The sequence below is a fragment of the Callithrix jacchus genome, chromosome X (genome assembly GCF_049354715.1).
Source record: "Callithrix jacchus isolate 240 chromosome X, calJac240_pri, whole genome shotgun sequence".
In the NCBI taxonomy this organism is placed as follows: Eukaryota; Metazoa; Chordata; class Mammalia; order Primates; family Cebidae; genus Callithrix; species Callithrix jacchus.
The window spans coordinates 17,418,188-17,442,215 of record NC_133524.1 but is presented as its reverse complement, the minus strand read 5'-3'; the positions used below and the strand labels follow the sequence as shown (position 1 = coordinate 17,442,215).

General features: G+C 41.8%; 1 protein-coding gene across 15 annotated transcripts in view; it reads right to left on the bottom strand.

Annotated features, from left to right (window-relative positions):
• REPS2 (RALBP1 associated Eps domain containing 2) overlaps positions 1–24,028 on the bottom strand; it is a 248,826-nt gene that overhangs the window by 17,774 nt on the left and 207,024 nt on the right. For all 15 annotated transcript variants that reach the window (XM_035289249.3, XM_035289252.3, XM_035289256.3 and 12 more), the window contains 2 exons: positions 7,523–7,606; positions 6,336–6,481 (listed from right to left, as the gene is read on the bottom strand). In XM_035289249.3, the coding sequence (XP_035145140.1) occupies positions 6,336–6,481; positions 7,523–7,606 (230 nt within the window). The remainder of the gene's footprint in view (positions 1–6,335; positions 6,482–7,522; positions 7,607–24,028) is intronic.

Here is a 24,028-nt window from a genome sequence, read left to right as displayed (position 1 = left end):
AGAGTGGGAGCCAATATTCAACATCCTTAAAGAAAAGAACTTTCAACCTAGAATTTCATATCCAGCCAAACTAAGCTTCATAAGCAAAGGAAGATAAAATCCTTTACAAACAAGCAATTGTGGAAACATTTTGTCACCACCAGGCCTGCCTTACAAGAGCTCCTACAGGAAGCACTAAACATAGAAAGGAACAACCAGTACCAGCCACTCCAAAAATGTACCAAATGGTAAAGAGCATCGAAACAATGAAGAATCTGCATCAACTAACAGGCAAAACAACCAGCTAGCATCAAAATGGAACCATCAAATTCACACATAACAATATTAACCTTAAATGTAAATGGGCTAAATGCCCCAATCAAAAGACACAGACTGGCAAATGGATAAAAGTCAAAACCCATCAGTGTGCTGTATTCACAAAACCCATCACAAATACAAGAACACACATAGGCTCAAAATAAAGGGATGGAGGAAGATTTACCAAGCAAATGGAGAGCAAAAAAAAGCAGGAGTTGCAATCCTGGTCTCTAATAAAATAGACTTTAAGCCAACAAAGATCAAAAGAGACAAAGAAGGGCATTAAAGGTAAAAGGTAAAGTAAAGGTAAAAGGAACAATGCAACAAGAAGAGGTAACAATCCTAAATATATATGCACACAATACGGGAGCACCCAGATACACAAAGCAAGTTCTTAATGACCTACAAAGAGACTTAGACTCCCACACAATAATAGTAGGAGACTTTAACACTCCACTGTCAATATTAGACAGATCAATGAGACAGAAAATTAACAAGGATATCCAGGACCTGTTTCAGATCAGGACCAAGAAAACATAATAGACATCTACAGAACTCTCCACCCAAAATCCACAGAATATACATTCTTCTGAGGACCACATTGCACCTATTCTAACACTGACCGCATAATTGGAAGTAAATCACTCCTCAGCAAATGCAAAAGAATGGAAATCATAAAAAACAGTCTCTCAGATCACAGTGCAATCAAATTAGAATTCAGGATTAAGAAACTAATTCAGAAGCACACAACTTCATGGAAACTGAACAACTGGCTCTTGAATGTTGACTGGATAAACAATGAAATGAAGGCAGAAATAAAGATGTTCCTAAAAACCAACGAGAATGAAGACACAACATACCAGAATCTCTGGGACACATTTAAAGCAGTGTCTAGAGGGAAATTTATAGCAATAAAGGCCCACATCAGAAGCAAGGAAAGATCTAAAATCAACACCCTATCATCAAAATTGAAAGAGCTAGAGGAGCAGGATCAAGAAAACTCGAAAGCTAGCAGAAGACAAGAAATAACTAAGATCAGAACAGAACTGAAGGAGATAGAGACACAATAAACCCTACAAAAAATCAATAAATACAGGAGCTAGTTTTTGAAAAGATCAACAAAATAGACCACTAGCCAGGTTAATAAAAAAGAAAAGAGAGAAGAATCAAAGAGATGCAATAAAAAATGACTAAGAGGACATCACCACAGATTCCACAGAAATACAAACTACCTTTAGAGATTACTACAAACAACTCCATGCACATAAACCAGGAAACCTGGAAGAAATGGATAAATTCCTGGACACTTGCATCCTACCAAGCCTAAACCAGGAAGAAGTTGAAACCCTGAATAGATCAATAACAAGGGCTGAAGTTGAGGCAGCAATTAATAGCCTACCAACCAAAAAAAGCCCAGGCCCAGATGGGTTCACAGCCGAATTCTACCAGCCATACAAAGAGGAGCTAGTACCACTCCTTCTGAAACTATTCCAAACAACACAGAAAGAGGGAATTCCTCCCAAATCATTTTATGAGACCAACATCATCCTGATACCAAAACCTGGTAGAGACTCAACAAAAAAAGAAAACTTCAGGTCAATATCCACGATGAACATAGATGTGAAAATCTTCAATAAAATACTGGCACTGATTGCAACAGCGCATCAAAAAACTTATCCACCATGATCAAGTAGGATTCATCCTGGGGATGCAAGTCTGGTTCAACATACCCAAGTTTATAAACATAATCCACCACATAAACAGAACCAAAGACAAAAACCACATGATCATCTCAATAGATGCAGAGGAAGCCTTCAACAAAATTCAATAGCACTTTATGCTAAAAACTCTCAACAAACTAGGTATAGACAGAACATATCTCAAAGTAATAAAAGCTATTTATGACAAACCCACAGCCAATAACATATGGAATGGCAAAAACTGGAAGCATTCCCTTTGAAATCTGGCACTAGACAAGGACGCCCTCTCTCACCACTCCTATTCAATATAGTATTGGAAGTTACTCTAGCCAGAGCAATCAGGCAAGAAAAAGAAATAAAGGGTATTCAATTAGGAAAAGAGGAAGTCAAATTGTCTCTATTTGCAGATGACATGATTGTGCATTTGGAAGACCCCAACATGTCAGCCCAAAATCTCCTTAAACTGATAAGTAACTTGAGCAAATTCTCAGGATACAAAATCAGTGTGCAGAAATCACAAGCATTTCTATATACCAATAAAAGACTAAAAGAGAACCAAATCAAGAATGAACTCATATTCACAGTTGCAACAAAGAGAATAAAATATATAGGAATACAACTAACAAAGGATGTAAAGGACCTTTTCAAGGAGAATTACGAACCACTGCTCAAGGAAATAAGAGAGGACACAAACATATGGAAAAACATTCCATGCTCATGGTCAGGAAGAATCAATATTGTGAAAATGGCCATACTGCCCAAAGTAATTTATAGATTCAATGCTATCCCCATCAAGCTACCTATGACCCTCTTCACAGAACTGGAAAAAATCACCTTAAACTTCATACAGAACCAAAAGAGAGCCCACATAGCCAAGACAATTCTAAGCAAAAAGAACAAACTTGGAGGCATCACCCTACCTGACTTCAAACTATACTACAAGGCTACAGTAATCAAAACAGCTTGGTACCAGTACCAAAACAGAGATATAGACCAATGGAATGGAACAGAGGCCTCAGAGGCAACACCACACATCTACAACCATCTGATCTTTGACAAACCTGACAAAAACAAGCAATGGGGAAAGGATTCCCTGTTTAATAAATGGTATTGGGATAACTGACTAGACCCCTTCCTGACACCTTACACTAAAATTAACTCTAGATGGATTAAAGAGTTAAACATAAGACCTAACACCATAAAAACTCTAGAAGAAAACCTAGGCAAAACCATTCAGGACATAGACATAGGCAAGGACTTCAGGACTAAAACACCAAAAGCAATGGCAACAAAAGCCAAAATAGACAAATGGGACCTAATTAAACTCCGGAGTTTCTGCACAGCAAAAGAAACAATCATTAGAGTAAACTGGCAACCAATAGAATGGGAAAAATTTTTTGCAAGCTACACATCTGACAAAGGGCTAATATCCAGAATCTACAAAGAACTAAAACAGATTTACAAGAAAAAAACAACCCCATTCAAAAATGGGCAAAGGACATGAAGAGACGCTTTTCAAAAGAAGACATAGATGATGCCAACAAACATATGAAAAAATGCTCATCATCACTGGTCATTAGAGAAATGCAAATCAAAACCACATTGAGATATCATCTCACACCAGTTCGAATGGCAATCATTAAAAAATCTGGAGACAACAGATGCTGGAGAGGATGTGGAGAAATAGGAACACTTTTACACTGTTGGTGGGAGTGTAAATTAGTTCAACCATTGTGGAAGACAGTGTGGCGATTCCTCAAGGACCTAGAAACAGATATTCCATTTGACCCAGCAATCCCATTACTGGGTATATATCCGAAGGATTATAAATCGTTCTATTATAAAGAGACATGCACACGTATGTTCATTGTGGCACTGTTTACAATAGCAAAGACCTGGAACCAACCCAAATGCCCATCGATGATAGATTGGACAGGGAAAATGTGGCACATATACACCATGGAATACTATGCAGCCATAAAAAACGATGAATTTGTGTCCTTTGCAGAAACATGGATGAATCTGGAAACCAACATTCTCAGCAAACTGACACAAGAACAGAAAATCAAACAGTGTGCTCTCACTCATAGGCGGGTATTGAACAATGAGAATGCATGGACACAGGGAGGAGAGCATCACACCCTGGGGTCTGTTGGGGGGAACAAGGGGAGGGACAGTGTAGGGTAGGGAGGTCAGGGAGGGATAACATGGGAGAAATGCCAGATATAGTAACAAGGGATGGAGGCAGCAAACTACATTGCCATGTACATACATTTACATACATACATACCTATGCAACAATTCCACATGATCTGCACATGTACCCCAGAATCTAAAGTACAATAATTAATACATATATATATATTGAAATGCAAATCAAAACCATAATGAGGTAACAGTTCACACTCTTTAGGATGGCTGTAATTTTTTTAAAAAAAAAAGGTAAGTGTTGACAAAATGGAGAAATTGGAATGCTCATACATTGCCAATGGGAACATGAAATGGTGCAGCCACTATGAAAAAGTTTGGCAGTTCTTTGAAATATTAAAGATAGAGTTACTACATGACTTAGCAATTCCACTCCTAGGTACAAGAGAAATGAAAATGTAAGTCCACACAAAAACATGTACACAAATAGTATAGTGGCATTACTCTTAAGAGCCAAAAAATGGAGATAACCAAAATGTCCATGAACTGATGAATCAATGAATCGAATGTGGTCTATCCATACAATGGAATAGTATTCAGCCATAAAAAGATAAGTCCAGATTTATGCTATAACTTCAATGAACCTTGAAACCATTATGCTAAGTGAAAGAAGCCAGTCACAGAAGACCACATTTCATGATTCCATTTTTGTGAAATGACGAGAATACGCAAAGCCATGAAGATAGTAGATTCACGGTTATCAGGGGCTAAGGGGAAAGGAGAAAAAGGGGAGTGATTGCCAATAGGCATGGATATTCTTTTAGGATGACAAAAATTAGATCATGGTGATGGTTGCATAACTTTGGGATAAACTAAGAACCACTGAATTGTGTATTTAAAAACACGAGCTGTGTGCTATGTGAATTATATTGCAATAAAGCTGTTATAAAAAAGAGAAAAAGAAAAGATTTCTGTATGAACTCCACCAGAAGACCTGACATCTACTCTGGAGAATGTTAAGTCACCACTGACTGAATTAAATTAACATGAAGCTGAAATTAAAGTGGAGTGCCGGTGTAGAACATGGAAGAAAATTGAGCCATCTTTGTCTCTGATATGAATTCACCTCCACCCCAGCCCCCAGGCTTAATGGGGGCTGGAAGATGGTCAAAGCTCTCAGTGAATGTGATGAACAAAATATACTTCCTTTATGGACTGATACCACCAGGACCTGTCCGTGTGGGAAAAAAAAATCATCTGAAGGAAAGAAAGAGCTGCAGAGATTCAAAATGGGACTTTGGCTTCAAAGGCAAGTGGCTAACATCACCCACAGAACCTGCTGCTTTTCATTCTACAATAGTGTAAGCAGAAGAAAATCTACAGCAGCATCTGAGACCTGCAAGAGCCCAAAAGCAGGGTCATGATGGCTCTTGAGTATTTATTTTAGTGACTGGCCAGGCTCACTTGTGGTCAAGTGACAGGAGCAGGTTTCTGTCCTCAACACCTTCCTCAATTTCACTACAAAGAAACTGAAGCAAGTGATGGCTCTTCTCAAAGCCAAAGTTTTACAGAGAAGGACAGTTTGCCCAGAGCATCAATGTCTCAGTCCCTGGCCATTTCCACAGGTGTCTCCACCCTCCCTCCAATATCTGTTCCAGCTGGTTAGATAAATATAATGGAGGTTCTGCATGTATCCATTCTGGGCTGAGATGACCAACAACAGAAACTCTTTGCGGAGATTTAAAAAGAATCACATACCACACCTACTGAAAGTGTGTCTGTGGGTGAAGAAGCTAGCCATTTGCCCTGGAGGAACAGGAGATAACACAGGCAGAGAGGCAAAATTGCCATTTACAATACTATCTTCTTGCCAGGAAAATCTGGGCCAGCACAAGAAAGAGGGGTAGGAAACAACAGAAGGTGAGAGGAAGGGAAAGAAATCAAATCAAACCAAACCAAAACACCACAGCCTAGGACTCACCTGCCCCTTTATGTCAGGTTAAGTCCTATAGCTTATAAAGCCTTCTATGTGACTGGGAGACTTGAATCCCATCACAGAGATGAACAAGATAAAACTTACAACCATGAAATCCTTGTATTGATGTGCATGTAAATGTCAACACATTTACACATCCATATACATCTCCAAGCAAGATTCTGACCTCGCTCTTGTTTACATAGTCTACTTACTTTTGGACTGTTGGATGTGGTTTCACGGTTGCTGCAGAAGCTGGCCCACTTGCAACAGTGGAAGGTTCTTGGTTTTCTGTAGCTTGATTTTCTGGTCTGAATTTCCTACGAATGGGTTTTGATGGTGGCTGAGAATACAGTACATCCTGTGGATTTAAAACAAAATAAAATTTTAAAGTTAAACATTTAAATGTTCCCTCCACTCTTCCTGCCAGTGTCCCACATTCCTTTAGCCCCAACCCCAAGATCAGGAGGGTGCTCTATCTATTGACCCATAGCTTCGCAAGAACTTGGGGGACACAGGCATCAAAGTCCAATGGTCTTCCCTCTTTTCTTTTTCTTTTTAAATGTTTCAAAAAGTCTATTACTTCTTGTCACCTGAAACTCACACAGACCCTGGGAGCATCTCACACCATGGGGCCTCTTCTAACTGAAGACAAGATTGGCTCCTGCCTCACTTTGGAGCCTTTTAAAACCTAAGCTTTGGAAGTTTTTAAAAGTCTTAGTCACATGCTCATCATTCTCCTACCCCCAATTCCTACATAAAGTCAAGAAAAGGAGCCACAGTGTATTCTGGAAGGACACAGTTGTTCCACTTCCTTGGAGGACTCTGCCTCACCTGTGCTCCTGAGCCCATGGCCCACTTTCTCTGAAGGTAGAAGAGCCTGGGAGAAGGACAAGAAGAGGGTGAGGAGATGAATGGAAAGCGTGATGAATGATGGGTACTTACTGAGCAAATGACAGGTGTCCCAGCAGCATGGCTGGGCAGATGCCAGGTGAAAATGCCAAGATGAAAGAGGAAACCATGGTACAAAGACCAAGAAGGAGAGCTACTCCACCCCAAGAGGTGCTCATAGAGGCTTGCTTAGCAGGTAGATGGGGTTTTGCTAAATACATGTGTCCCTCCCCACAGCCCTTTATGATCTTGCCAAAAACAGGGCCACCATGTTTAGCTGAAGAGTTAAAAAGGTGAGTATGCACTGTCATATACAAAATGACATCAAGGGTCAAGCCCAGGAATCTTCAGGACCCCAATCTTCACAAAGAACCACATTCTAGGAAATCTGGATCACTGACATTCATTTCAGGACATGGAAACCTTCAAACAATAGATCTGCCAATAGAGATAAGAAGCCCAGGGGTGGGAATCACAACACCATCTGATAGCATCCTGAGGCTCACCTTACCTTCTTTGAGGGACTACTTTCTGCAGCTTGGGATGGGGCTCTGCTCAGCTGTGGGAGTAACTCGGCCTCCGACACTTGTTCAGACTGTAGCAAGAGATCAGAGACAGGACAGAAATGCAAAAACACAATCACCTAAATATGTAACAAAGAGCACTTAGGAAGATAATCACCAAGGGAAAACTGATTTAGACCACCTTGCAGCCAAGAATGCTTATGTCTGCTGATCCTTGGGAAAAACTTCCCATAGATGATGCTATACCCTCCCATCCCTCCTTCCCAGATTGTTCAAACTTAGGAAAAGGCATCATGGGAATTTCTTCTGTAATTGAACATGTGTATGGCTAAAAAGCTAATGCTTTGCAACAACAAACTCTAAAAATAACAAGGCTTATCAGAAAAACAGGGTTAGAAAAAAATGATTTTAATTTGAGCACCAACAAAAACAATCATCATAATTTAAAACACTGTGATTTTTTAAAATGTTAATAAAGGAATACTCTATGAACAGTATGAAGAAGAGGTGAGAACTATCGCCCAGGCTAACCAAAGCCCATGCGCTGCTGCATCCCCAGATCCAGCACCTACATTCCACTGTAGTTGCCACCACCATGCCCGAGAGAAAAGCTGAAGGGGACACTAAAGCAGATAAAGCCAAAGTGAGGATGAACCACAGAGAAAATCTGCAAGGTTGTCTGCCAAACCTACTCCTCCAAAGCCCAAGCCTAAAGAAGCCCCTGCAAAGAAGGGAGAGAAGCTAAAGGGGAAAAAGGGAAAAAGCCCACACTGGCAAGGAGGGGAATAACCACACAGAAAATGCAGAAGCCAAAACAGAACAGGCACAGAAAGTTAAAGGCACTGGGGATGCCAAGGGAAGCATGTGCATTTTTTATAACTGCGTACTTCTGGTAACTGTGCAATCTGAAGTACTCATTTTTTATTAGGTTTTATAAAAATGCAGAATTGTGGCCAGGTGCAGTGGCTGAAGCCTGTAATCCCAGCACTTTGGGAGGCCGAGGCAGGTGGATCACGAGGTCAAGAGATCGAGACCATCCTGGTCAACATGGTGAAACCCCGTCTCTACTAAAAACACAGAAAATTAGCTGGGCATGGTGGTGCGTGCCTGTAATCCCAGCTACTCAGGAGGCTGAGGCAGGAGAATTGCCTGAACCCAGGCGGAGGTTGAGGTGAGCCGAGATTGCGCCCTTGCACTCCAGCCTGGGTAACAAGACCTAAACTCCGTCTCAAAAAAAAAAAAAAAACGCAGAATGGCTTTTATTTTTTCCTTTAAGCCATGTTGTTAGCACACTGAACACGTCATTGTTGTTTTATGGAGAAGTGGCATATGTCACTAACAGTATGTATCTGAAGCTGGACTGATGTGGAGGAAACACCTTTCTCTTCTAGTTTTGTAAGACATCTTCTTGGTTCCCAGGAGGAGGGACTGTCTGACATTGACACACACAGTCACCTTGGCACAAAGGCCTTGTGTCATGGAGAAAGAAACTCATCTTAGTGTCCCCCCTCCCTCTGCCTTCAGTATACACTTAACTCCCTCAAACCCTCTCCCTGTTGGGATCTGGCCCCTAATAACCGGTTACCAGTCAGGCTGGCAATCTGGACTTTCCAGTGAGAACCTTTGAAAGACCAATGCTCTGTTTCTAGAATGTGGATCTTCAGATAAATTCTGCCATTTTTGTTTCATTTCCTGAAAGTCAAGGTCAGCTCATGAAAAGTTCTTAAACAGCATATTGAATATGAAATGCCAAGCCTCACTCTGAACTTTTTCTCTTCAGGGCACCAAATGAAGACTTCATTGGGTTTTATTATGGCTTTCTGGTGTTGGAAGTCCATTGAAGGAGGGAGTCTGAAAGTTGTATACTGTTAATGATTGTCACTCGTGTCCTGCCTGAAATACCATGATTGTTTACAAAAAGTATTTTTAATAAAGCTGGATACAGTTTGGGGGAAAAAAACACTTTAGTTAATATGGCCCTTTACCTTAAAAAAGGAAGAGGGACTGTAGTCAAAGGAGTTATTGGAAGGATCAAGGGTGTTGAGTGGGATGGAATCAGTGACTAGACTCACCAAAATTGGCAAGGAATGTCCCCAAAGCTCGTCAAGCCAGATCGGGTGCCAATCAGTGAAGTGGAAGAACAGGGTAACTGGGCCTCATGAGCAGCTCCCTATGTCCCCCATTTCCCCCAGTCTTCTGCCTACAGCTATGTTACAGTAGTTTGCTTTCAGCCACTAGTAGCCAGTGATGCCAAAACATTCATGTGCTAAGGGACCCTACATTTGAACCAACATGACTTCTACATCAAACTGACACCAGTCATCTACTGACCCACAGGTAATCATCATTACAGAAATACACATTGTAGCACAACAAACTGACTTCATGTGCCCACTTTGTCCCTAACCTGGTGTTCTCTAACCTCCTTCAGAGTGTGGCTTCTTCCTCTGACTCCACTGAAATGGCTAGTTCCCAAGGGTGCTAACATACTCCCACTTAGCACATTATGGCTGCCTCTTTTTGTCTTCTCCTCATAGATCTTCTACCCAATATAATGCCTTTGACTATCTTTTTTAAACTCCTGCCCCTGGCATCTGAGAAGCTACAATCTCCTAACTGCAGTAATTCTTTTTCCTGTTTTGACTCTTCTTATCCCTCGAATGTAGTATTTCTCAAGATTCTTTAGTTCTCCACCCATCTTTCCCTCCTTGTTCATTCTCTCTCAGGGTAAACCCATGTGTTACTACATTTTGTCCCAAGCAACACCCCATCTCCTCTAAATCTACTATGCAAGCACTCAACATTCCTGATTTCTAATTCCAACTAGTTCTTATTGCTTTCTCTCTTCCATTAAAGTAACTATACTGTTGTTGTTGTTACGTTGTATGTACTATGATGCATACAACACTTACTATGTGTCATACATTGATCAAAGGGCTTTGCACGGATTATTGCAAATCATCACAGCCCTAGGAAGTAGTAATTATCCCCATCTTATTGGTGAAGAAATTGAAGATCAAGAAGTTAAGGAACTCACCAAAAATCACACAAATAGCAGAGTCTGAATGCAGGCCTTGATTTCTATGCAGCCTAAGGTACTCTCAAGGCCTGGGTGTTACTCATTCAAGATATATTTATTAAGCAGCTACTATAGGCAGGCCCTGTGCTAGCACTGGCACTCAAGGATGACCAAGACACAGACCCTGCTTAAGAGAAGCTTGAAGTCTAGTGGGAGCAACAGGGAAGTGACAAAGCCAACTTGCTTCAGTGGACTGTGGAGGGCAAGTATTAGGACTACAGAAGCATGCAGCCTCATAGGTCTGCAAAGACTCAGGAGCAGTTGATGTCTCAGCTGAGGCCTGGGCTAAAAAAGCAATGTGTGGGGATGGTGAGAAAGACCCAAAAGTAAGCTCACAAAGGGACTTCCATGCTACAACACCCATAATTTCAGCTGGGGCTACCACAAGAATACTGAGGTCAATCCTCAAGATGAGAAACATAGGAGAAGCAGGAGTGAGGGGAACTTGTCTTTAGTCAGATTGAGTTTGAAGTACTTGGGAAACAACTAAGCAAAGCTGTCCAGGAGCCATTCACTGTCAGGAGTCTAGGGAATATAAGCCCTTACCCTACTTTCCCTGGAGGTTCATACAAATGGAGGCATACTCCAAGCTCTATGAGCCAAAAGTTGGCTTTATTAACAGCTAAGAGAGGACCCAGTAACCACTTGAATGCAGGGCCTCCTGTGAACCATGCTGAAGAAGCCAACTTGAACCTGAGGCCCCTTCTTGCTTTTTACCTGGAAATCAATTGCTTGGAAGGTTAATATATGTTCTGGCCCAAGTTCTAGGCATATAGCCTCCTGCAAGGACCACAGGTATGCAGCAATATCTTGCAGCAGGTAAGCAGAGAGAGGATAACAGTTTCAGGCTCTCTGAAACTTTTCAGTTAGTTGGTTCTCCTCCAACACCAGGTGGACGGAGAAGTGTTTGCTCTACCACTCCATTCCCTGATGAGATGAGCAAAGTCTCCTTGTGGAAATACTGAAGGAAATGATAAATGGATGCTTTTTCAACATAATGAGGATTCCAAGCACAGCAAAAGTAACAGAGCATATTTGTTATGGCCTCCTTTTCTCTTAAACATCTCTAAAAACACAAACAATGGGGTAGGGGATGAGGAAGCAGCTGTGAGATGTGTCTTAAAATGTTTTTCATTTGCAAATTTACCTTCCTGAAGTTGTATGCAAAGGCCTGGGTTTTCCAGCTCTATATCTGGTAACACACTACTGCATGGTGTTATGTCAGGGTAAATCTGACCATCCATCCCCTAAATTGATCCATCTATCAAGCGTTCAGAGGAGCAAATCTCAGGAGGGACCTGGGACACAGGTTTCAGGAAGGTCCCTGAATAAAGCACAGCCTTGACCAAGCCAGACATTATCCCAGGAAAAACAATAGGCAAAGATAACCAGCTTTGTGATAAGAAAAACTAAAGATGAGATTGAAGCATGCAAAATACCCTCTTTACAATAAGCTTTCCTTCATAAAAGTAGTGTGAGGCTTATGTTAGGCTTGGCAAGTGGAAAGCAGAATAAGGCAGGGAGGTTTCTTTGCTATTTCTTGAGACTCATCTAAGTTACCAATTTTGGAAGAATGATAATCCAAGAAAACAGGGGGCCTCAGTGGTTCTCTTCCTCCTCAGTGTATTTGGGGTCAGGGGGAACAACTCTGCCACCATGGTAATAGGCCTTGTCCAAAAGTTTTGATTTTCTGAACTGAAATCCAGTGACTGATTCTTGTGGGGAAAAAAACACATATATGGATTATAATTAATATTGCAAATGGCAGTTCTGCCCTCATGGTTCCAAGTGTAACAACACATACCTAGTCAGGATGTCACAAACCAAGAAAATGTACATTTAGCAAAAAGCTCACTGAAATGTGACCTAAAGTTCCTTTTAAAAATATATATCTGAGGAAGATCCAAGATGGCCATATAGGAGCAGCTCAGGAGTGCAGCTCTGAGTGAAAGCGCAGAGGGTGAGTAGATGCCACATTTCCAGATGGACCTTTATTGCCCACAGACCAGGAGATTCCCAGGCGGAGGAGCCCCATGGTCACCAGCACAGCTGGCACAGCTGTTTTGCTGGCGCCCTGGCCCGGCGGTTCTCCATACAAAATCTGGTTGCCCTTTTAAGCTAGCAATTGGAGCTCCAGGAAGGTAGAGTCACCTGTTCATCTGAATAAACAGGGGAATGAAACAGGGAGCCAGGCCAGGAGGTTCCTGGGCAAAAAAGCACCACAAATCTCAGCACCATTGTTTCAGCTGGCGCAGTGGGTCACCGCATGGAAATCACACAGATCCCAGCACCTTTTTAGCAGGTGACTGGAACACCTGGGAGAGAGTCAACTGTTCAACTTAAAAAAAAAAAAAGGCTCTGAGGCAGGGAGACAGGTGATCAGGTTCAGCGGATCCCACCTCCACAAAAAAAAAAACATTAATTGGAAATGCTCTGGGTTGAGAGTTTCACAGCAAGCACAGCTGAACCCGGGAGGGTCCAGCTCTGTGGGGAAGGGGCATCCACCATTACCGAGGCACTCCACCCCTATGGAAGTAGTCTGCCATTGCCAAGGCAGCCCACCATTGCCGAGGCAACCTGCCATTATAGAAAGGGTCCACCATTACAGAGGTGGACCACCATTGCTGAGGCAGTTCTAACCACACCCATATAAACAGGACTGCAGGGAAGTTCACATGGCACCGGGGTGGAGCCCACAGCAGCTGAGCAAAGACTCTGCAGGCAGACAGTGACTATGCTGCCTCCTTGCTGGGCAGGGCAGCCCTGAAAAAAAAGGCAACAGCACAACGGAAACTCATAAATAAAGCCCTAACTCCCTGGGACAGAGCATCTGGGGAAAAATAAAAGGGGGTTTATGAGTTCTGCTGCAGCAGACTTAAAGGTACCTGCTGAGCAGCTCTGAATGAACAACAGAGCTCACAGCTCAGCACTTGAGCTCCTATAAAGGACAGACTGTCTCCTCAAGCAGCTCCCTGATCCCCATAGATCCAAAGAGTCACCTCACAAAGGACTGATCAGACTGACATTTGGCAGGCATCATTCTGGGACAAAGATAGCAGAAGAAGAAACTGGTTGCAACCCTTACTGTTCTGCAGCTGCAGCAGGTGATCCCCAGGCAAGCAGGGCCTGGAGTGGACCTCAGCAGTCCTAGAGCAGAGGGGCCAGACTGTTAGAAGGAAAACTAAGAAACAGACATAACTTCGTCATCAATAAACTGGACATCCACTCAGAGACGCAATCCGAAAATCAGCAACTACAAAGACGACAGGTGAATAAATCCACAAAGATGGGAAGAAACCAGCACAAAAAGGAGAAAAACACCCAAAACCAGAACACCTCTCCTCCTGCAAGGGATCACAACTCCTCAACAGGAAGGGAACAAGGCTGGATGGAGAATGAGTGTGATGAAATGACAGAATCAGACTTCAAAAGGTGGGTAATAAGAAACTTCTGTGAGCTAAAAGAACATGTTCTAACCCAATGCAAAGAAACTAAGAACCTTGAAAAAAGATTTGACGAAATGCTAAAGAGAATGGACAACTTAGAGAGGAATATAAGTGAATTGATGGAGCTGAAAAAACACAACACGAGAACTTCGCGAAGCATGTACAAGTTTCAACAGCTGAATTGACCAAGCAGAAGAAAGGATATCAGAGGTCGAAGATCAACTCAATGAAATAAAACAAGAAGGCAAGATTAGAGAAAAAAGCATAAAAAGGAATGAACAAAGTCTCCAAGAAATATGGCACTATGTGAAAAGACCTAATCTACGTTTGATATGTGTACCAGAATGTGACGAAGAGAATGAATCCAAGCTGGAAAATACTCTTCAGGATATTATCCAGGAGAACTTCCCCAACCTAGCAAGGCAGGCCAATATTCAAGTTCAGAGAACACCACAAAGATACTCCTCAAGAAGAGCAACCCCGGAGAGGACTCAAGATGGCGCTGTGAGAACAACCCAGGATTGGAGCTCTCATTGAATCCGCAAAGAGAGACCCAATCGAAAAGTCAGCAACTACGCAGACGACAAGCGGATAAACCCACAAAGATGGGAAGAAACCAGCGAAAAAAGGAGGAAAACACCCGAAACCAGAATACCTCGCCTCCTAGAAAGGACCAAAACTCCTCACCAGCAAGGGAACAAAGCTGGACGGAGAATGACTGTGACGAAATGACGGAATTAGACTTCAGAAGGTGGATAATGAGAAACTTTTGTGAGCTAAAAGAACATGTATTAAATCAATGCAAAGAAACTAAGGAACTTAAAAAAAGATATGAGGAAATGATAACAAGAATGGATAACTTAGAGAGGAATATGAATGAATTAAAGGAGCTGAAAAACACAATACGAGAACTTCGCAAAGCATGCACAAGTTTCAATAGCCGAATTGACCAAGCAGAAGAAAGAATATCTGAAGTCGAAGACCAACTCAATGAAATTAAACGAGAAACCAAGATTAGAGAAAAAAGCGCAAAAAGGAATGAACAAAGTCTCCAAGAAATGTGGGACTATGTGAAAAGACCTAACCTACGTTTGATAGGTGTACCAGAAGGGGATGAAGAGAATGAATCCAAGCTGAAAAATACTCTTCAGGACATCATCCAGGAAAACTTCCGCCACCTAGCAAGACAGGCCAACACTCAAATGCAGGAAATACAGAGAACACCACAAAGATATTCTGCAAGAAGAGCAACCCCAAGGCACATAATCGTCAGATTCACCAGGGTTGAAATGAAGGACAAAATACTAAGGGCAGCCAGAGAGAAAAGTTGGGTTACCCACAAAGGGAAGCCCATCAGACTCACAGCAGATCTCGGCAGAAACCCTACAAGCCAGAAGAGAGTGGGGGCCCATATTCAACATCCTTAAAGAACTTTCAACCCAGAATTTCATGTCCAGCCAAACTAAGCTTCAGAAGTGAAGGAAAAATGAAATCCTTAGCGAACAAGCAAGTACTCAAAGATTTTATTACCACCAGGCCTGCTTTACAGGAGCTCCTGAAAGAGGCACTACACATAGAAAGGAACAACCAGTACCAGCCACTCCAAAGACATACCAAATGCTAAAGAGCATCAACACAATGAAGAATCTGCATCAACTAATGGGCAAAACAGCCAGCTAGCATCAAAATGGAAGGATTAAATTTACACATAACAATATTAACCCTAAATGTAAATGGGCTAAATGCACCAATCAAAAGACACAGACTGGAAAATTGGATAAAAAGCCAAAACCCATCGGTGTGCTGAATCCAGGAAACCCATCTCACATGCAAGAATACACAAAGGCTCAAAATAAAGGGATGGAGGAAGATTTACCAAGCAAATGGACAGCAAAAAAAAAGCAGGAGTTGCAATTCTCATCTCTAATAAAATAGACTTTAAAGCAACAAATATCAAAAGAGACAAAGGACATTACATAATGATAAAAGGCTCAGTGCAACAAGAAGAGCTAACGATCCTAAATATGTACGCACCCAATACAGGAGCACCCAGATACATAAGGCAGTTCTTAATGACTTACAAAGAGACTTAGACCCCGACACAATAACAGTGGTAAACTATAATACCCCATTGCCAATATTAGACAGATCAACCATACAGAAAATTAACAAGGACATCCAGGACTTGAACTCAGACCTGGAACAAGCAAACCTGATAGACATTTACAGAACTCTCCACCCAAAATCCACAGAATATACATTCTTCTCAGCGCCACATCACACCTACTCTAAAACTGACCACATAATTGGAAGTAAATCACTCCTGAGCAAATGCAAAAGAACAGAAATCATAACAAATGGTCTCTCAGACCACAGTGCAATCAACTTAGAACACAGAATTCAGAAACTAACTCAGAACCACACAGCTTTGTGGAAACTAAACAACTGGCTTTTGAATGTTGACTGGATAAACAATGAAATGAAGGCAGAAACAAAGAAGTTCTTCGAAACCAACAAGAACAATGACGAAACATACAAGAATCTCTGGGACACATTTAAAGCAGTCTCTAGAGGAAAATATATGGCAATAAGTGCCCACATGAGAAGCAAGGAGAGATCCAAAATTGACACCCAATCGTCAAAATTGAAAGAGCTAGAGGAGCATGATCAAAAAAACTCAAAACCTAGTAGAGGACAAGAAATAACTAAGATCAGAGCAGAACTGAAGGAGATAGAGACACAAAAAAAACCCTTCAAAAAATCAATAAATCCAGGAGCTGGTTTTCAGAAAGATCAACTAAATAGATGCACCACTAGCCAGATTAATAAAAAAGAAAAGAGAGAATAATCAAATAGATGCAATAAAAAATGATAAAGGGGATACCACCATAGATTCCACAGAAATTCAAACCATCATCAGAGATTATTACAAACAACTCTATGCACATAAACTAGTAAACCTAAAAGAAATGGATAACTTCCTGGACACTTGCCTCCTCCCAAGCCTAAACCAGGAAGAAGTCAAAACCCTGAATAGACCAAAAACAAGCTCTGAAGTTGAGGCAGGAATTAAGAGCCTACCACACAAAAAAAGCCCAGGTCCAGATAGGTTCACAGCCGAATTCTACCAGACACACAAAGAGGAACTGGTACCATTCCTTCTGAAACCATTCCAAATAATGCAAAAAGAGGGAATCCTTTCCTCATTTTATGAGACCAGCATCATCCTGATACCAAAACCCGGCAGAGACTCAACAAGAAAAGAAAACTTCAGGCCAATATCCATGATGAACATAGACGCAAAATCTTCAATAAAATACTGGCAAGCCAATTGCAACAACACATCAAAAAGCTAATCCACCATGATCGAGTAGGATTCATCCCAGGGATGCAAGGCTGGTTCAACATACGCAAGTCTATAAACGTAATTCAACACATAAACAGAACCAAAGACAAAAACCACATGATTATCTCAATAGACGCAGAGAAGGCCTTTGACAAAATTCAACAGCCCTTTATGCTAAACACCCTCAATAAACTCGGTATTGATGGAACGTATCTCAAAATAATAAAAGCTATTTATGACAAACCCACAGCCAATATCATATTGAATGGGCAAAAACTGGAAGCATTCCCTTTGAAATCTGGCACTAGACAAGGATGCCCTCTCTCACCACTCCTACTCAAAATAGTACTGGAAGTTCTAGCCAGAGGAATCAGGCAAGGAAAAGAAATAAAGGGTATACAAATAGGAAAGAAGGAACCCAAATTATCTCTATTTGCAGACTACATGATTGTATATATAGAAGACCCATTGTCTCTGCCCAAAATCTCTTGAAACTGATAAGCAACTTCAGCAAAGTCTCAGGATATAAAATCAATGTGCACAAATCACAAGCATTCCTATACACCAATAACAGACTGAAAGAGAGCCAAATCAAGAATGAAGTGCCATTCACAATTGCTACAAAGAGAATAAAATACCTAGGAATACAACTAACAAGAAACATAAAGGACCTCTTCAAGGAGAACTACAAACCACTGCTCAACGAAATAAGAGAGGACACAAACAGATGGATATATATTCCATGGTCATGGTTAAGAAGAATCAATATCGTGAAAATGGCCATACTGCCCAAAGTAACTTACAGATTCAACACTATCGCCATCACGCTACCAATGACCTTCTTCACAGAACTGGAAAAAAACACCTTAAACTTCATATGGAACCAAAAGAGAACCCGCATAGCCAAGTCAATTCTAAGCAAAAAGAACACAGTGGGAGGCATCACACTACCAGACTTCAAACTATACTACAAGGCTACAGTAATCAAAACAGCATGGTACTGGTACCAAAACAAAGATATAGACCAATGGAACAGAACAGAGGCATCGGAGGCAACACAACATATCTACAACCATCCGATCTTTGACAAACATTACAAAAACAAGCAATGGGGAAAGGATTCCCTGTTTAATAAATGGTGTTGGGAAAACTGGCTAGCCATGTGCAGAAAGCAGAAACTGGACCCCTTCCTGACACCTTACACTAAAATTAATTCCAGATGGATTAAAGACTTAAACATAAGACCTAACACCATAAAAACCCTAGAAGAAAATCTAGGTAAAACCATTCAGGACATAGGAGTAGGCAAGGACTTCATGACCAAAACACCAAAAGCACTGGTAACAAAAGCCAAAATAGACAAATGGGACCTAATCAAACTCCACAGCTTCTTCACGGCAAAAGAAACAGTCATTAGAGTGAATCAGCAACCAACAGAATGGGAAAAAATTTTTGCAGTTTACCCATCTGACAAAGGGCTGATATCCAGAATTTACAAAGAACTCAAACAGATTTACAGGAGAAAAACAAACAAGCCCATTCAAAAGTGGGCAAAGGATATGAATAGACCCTTACAAAAGGAGACATAGATGATGCCAACAAACATATGAAAAAATGTTCATCATCACTGGTCATTAGAGAAATGCAAATCAAAACTACATTGAGATACCATCTCACGCCAGTTAGAATGGCGATCATTAAAAAATCTGGAGACAACAGATGCTGGAGAGGATGTGGAGAAATAGGAACACTTTTACATTGCTGGTGGGAGTGTAAATTAGTTCAACCATTGTGGAAGACAGTGTGGCGATTCCTCAAGGACCTAGAAATAGAAATTCCATTTGACCCAGCAATCCCATTACTGGGTATATATCCGAAGGATTATAAATCGTTCTACTATAAGGACACATGCACACGAATGTTCATTGCAGCACAGATTACCATAGCAAAGACCTAGAACCAACCAAAATGCCCATCGATGATAGACTGGACAGGGGAAATGTGGCACATATACACCATGGAATATTATGCAGCCATAAAAAACGATGAGTTCGTGTCCTTTGTAGGGACATGGATGCACCTGGAGACCATCATTCTCAGCAAACTGACACAAGAACAGAAAATGAAATACCGCATGCTCTCACTCATAGGTGGGTGTTGAACAATGAGAACACATGGACACAGGGAGGGGAGCACTACACACTGGAGTCTGTTGGGGGGAATAGGGGAGGGACAGTGGGGGGTAGGGAGTTGAGGAGACAGCATGGGGAGAAATGCCAGATATAGGTGAAGGGGAGGAAGGCAGCAAATCACACTGCCACATGTGTACCTATGCAACTATCTTGCATGTTCTTCACATGTAACCCAAAACCTAAAATGCAATTTAAAAATATATATATATACATATAGCATGATAATATTAATACTTCCTTATTCACAAATGGTAAATATACTTTCATTCTAATTTTGCAATGAAAATCCTGGACTTAGAGAGGGCTGCCACTCAGGATGTGGCAAATTGTCCTGGGTCTTTAACCATTCCCATGGTTGATGGGATAATATGATCCCTGCTGAGTTGCCTTCCCAGAAATGAACACAGGTTCAGCGAGGCTAAGCATTTCTGTGCATTCATTTATTCAATTACACAGATATTTCTTTCATACCTCTAGTGTGTCAGGGAACATGGTAGGTGCTTGGGACATGAGTAGGGGGAGGTCCGCTGTAGTAGGTGCTACATTGGCCCAACCTGGGTCACCTTTCCCTGGCTGGCACACCATCTCCCAGCTGCCCTGAGTGTTGGCTACTGCAGACTCATAGTTGCCGTCTTCTCTAGAGACTTATTTGCAACTAATGGGAGCCTACCTCCCACCCCCATCTCCATAGCCTATAATGACTGACTTAGAGAAGGATATAAAAGGCCAGTCCCATCTCAAGCAGAGTTAACTCTATTATGCAATTATGTATCAGAATCCTGCCCATGTGTCAGGCCAAGGTCAGATTTTATCTGAGGCTACATCATTGCTTGGCTCCTTTCCCTTCCCTACTTTTCTTCCCTCTCCTCCTGGGTTTTTTCTAAAGAGCACTCCCTCAACAAATCACTTTTCAAGAATCCTCATCTCAGGTTCTACTTCTAGGGAAGTTGACCTGAGACGCTATGCAACGTACTCCCAGAAGAGAGAACTGAAAACACTCTTTACTCCTCCTTGTTGTCTGTTTCTCTCTCTCTCTCTCTCTCTCTCTCTCTCTCACACACACACACACACACACACACACACACACACACACACACACACATTGCTTGTTCTGGAGACAGTAAGCTGCCACACTGTGAGGATACCCAAGCAGTCCTAACAAGGGGTCCATGCAGCAAAGAAGTGAGGCCTCCTGCCAAGAGCCCTGTGAGTGAGCCATCTTAGAAGTGGGTCATCAGCTCCAGTTAAGTCTTCAGCTGACTACAGCCCTGAAAGGCATCTTTACAGAAGTCTCACAAGAGAATGTGACCCGGAACCACCTAGCTAAGTCACTCCCACGTTTCTGACCAGCAGAGACTTTGAGTTCGTAAATGTCAGTTGTTTTAAGTTTCTGGGGGGGGAGGGAAGGGCATTCTGATATATCTGGAATTTGGGATCTTGCCGGGTGGAGGAAGGGTGAGGAGTGAGGGAGAAAAATGGGAGTGCTGAAGTTGGAGAAGGGCAGCAGAGGTTAACACATGGTCTCTTAGACCTGGTTTGTCCTGGGTCATTTGCCAGACACTCAACACCATCCCTGATTTCCATACACTTCCCAATGCCACAGCAGGTAGAATCCTGGGAATATCTACTCCTTTTCATAAGTACCTAATTCCTTAAATTAAATCTCTTCTAGTAGGAAATACCAAGAGTAGTTTCTGTTTGCCCAACCAGACTGACACATATCCATCCTGAGGATCTGAGCTTATCCTGAGGGACACAGGTGCCATTGAAGGATTTTAAGTAAGGAAGCAATCTGAGTAGAGTTGTATTTTACAAAGGTTATGCTAGATCCTGTGAGTAAAAAGGACTAGAGGCAACTCATACCTGGGGAAAAGGAACCCAATTCAAATGCTGAAGAAGAAAAGATGATGGTCATCTAGGCCAGGTTGGTAGGAATGGGTTCAGGCTGACTTAAGAGCTACTCAGATTGGAAACTGAAGACACCCTTGGTGACTTTTGGAATGTTATAAGTGAAAGAAAAGGACACGTGGAACCCAGGTTTGGATCCTAGTTGAGAGATAAAGTAGTTTAAAGGAAGAGGCAGGTATGATGGCAGTATGGAAACAGAATAAAATTAGGCCAATTAATCACAAAGCAGTGCTAGAACAACCCATATATATCTTCTAGTAGCATCTCTGAAAGAAGGTACCAGGAAGCACCAGTTCCATGAATTATGTACAGCAGAGATTGGCAAACCTTTCTGTAATGGGCAGATGGTGAATATCTTGGGCTTTGAGGGCCAGACTACCTCTGTAGCCACTCTGGAACTCTGCTGTTGTGCTAAAGCAGCTACAGACAAAACAATGAATGGGCACAATTGTGTTCCAATAAACTTTATTTACAAAAACAAGTGGTGGGATAGATTAGGCCTATGATCCATAGTTTTTCAGCCCCTGGCCTAGGGGGAAGAAGAATCTCCAGACAAGCTTAGGAAGACTGCCTGGTTTATCTCCCCCTTGGAGATTCACTGAGCCCATAGCATGTTACACACTGAAATTCAGTGAGGTAAAGGAAGCCACTTGCTTTTGCTTAACCCATCAGTTTCCAAACTTATTTGTCTTCAACTCCTTATTCTCATGTAACTCCTATTAACATCCTGAAGAACTATTGTTCTGTGGAACACATTTTGAGAAACACTTACTATAGACTGGATTTTAGAGGAACAAAGGAAGAACATTCGATTTTACTTGAATGCCAAATGCCATGTTCCACACCTAACCCTTGGGGAGGTGCATTCTCCACTGTGGTTGGCAGATCCAACTCCAAGGGCCCCTGCTGCACTCCCCTTCCCTCTAGCTTTGACCTAGAGTATGGAGGCAGGGTGAGAATGAGGTTGCTGCCTTGCCAGAAGGGGCCCCCTTCTCCCTGCCATAGCAGCCATTGGTGCTGCCGACTACTTCTCTGCATGAATTTATTTACAGGGCCCCTTTAAAACTTCCTGGACAAAAACATAATAAAAATAGTTAATTACAATAGTTAAGGCAGATTAACATAACATTGATAAATTATGGCTTTTTAAAGGAGTTTAAAACAGTATATCTCAGACTCCAGTTCCACTGAGGCAGGGTAACTTTACAATGATCCCAGTGGTCCCATCTGAGTCCAGATACTCATCACACTTCTCACCTGGGCCACTGCAAAGACTTCAATGGGTCTTTTTCCAGCCTTCAGTTCTAGCCCAGTCTGATCTACCCTGCACACTAATGAGAAATTAATCCTGTAAAGCACCATCTAATCAAAATGCTTTTTCTCAAAGCCCTTCACTGGCTCCTCAAGGCCTATGGCACACAACACAATTCCTCAGCTAGTTAAAGGTCTTCCATCCTCTGGCTCCAATTTACCTCTGCATCATAACTGGGTTAGTTTACCCATATGGAACCTGCTCCAGGCATATAAGTATTCCCTGAATTGGGGAGAAATTTCTCCCCAACTCAACTGTTCATTGTAGACCCTCTAGCCCAGTGGCTCCCAAATATAACTGGCACAGGATAATTATCTGAGAAACTTTTTATAAATTACAGACTTGTAGATGCTATTCCAGACTTCCCTCATTAGAATCCCCTAGGAATGGAGCATTAGAAACTTGTATTTTAACAAGCTCCCTAGGTGATTTTTATGTGGCCAGTCCAGATCAACACCAGGGACCATTGATGGTCCAAACTCTTCATTTAAGAGATGAGAAAACCCAAGTCTCCAAGGCTGTAGTCTGGGCAAGGCCACAGGTGCTCTTGCAATAACTAACTAGGCTTCTTGTTTCTCATCCATTCATCATGGAGGGAATGGTGGTATATGCCACATGGTTCTATAGATAAATATTTGCAGCTGGGCAAAATCTTCAGCAGTAAGATTTTGTTTCAAAGTCAAATTTGCAACAACAACAAAAAATACAAGTCAAATCCCACTTAAAAATGAATAGTCTGGCTGGGCATGGTGGCTCATGCCTGTAATCCCAGCAGTTTGGGAGGCAGATCACTTGACACCAGGAGTTTGAGACAAGCCTAGCCAACATGATGAAACCCTGTTTCTACTAAAAATACAAACATTAGCTGGGTGTGGTGGTGCACTGCTGTAATCCCAGCTACTCAGGAGGCTGAGGCAAGAGAACCCAGGAGGCAAAGGCAGTGAGCCGAAACCTAGCTACTGCACTCCACATTCCAGCCTGGGTGACAGAGCAAGACTCTGTCTAAAAAAAGAAAGAAAGAAAAAAGTCTAATTGTAGAACTTTGCTAATGTTTGGATAATAGGTAACTTTTTTTAGGTATGCAATATTGGCAGGTCAGAAAAAGAAACTCAAGCTTTGTTTATCATTCAAGGATACAGGTGGATTCCAAGAATGGGGATCACAAAGGCAGCAGCTAAATTCTAGGCAGATGAGTAGACAATCCTGCTGC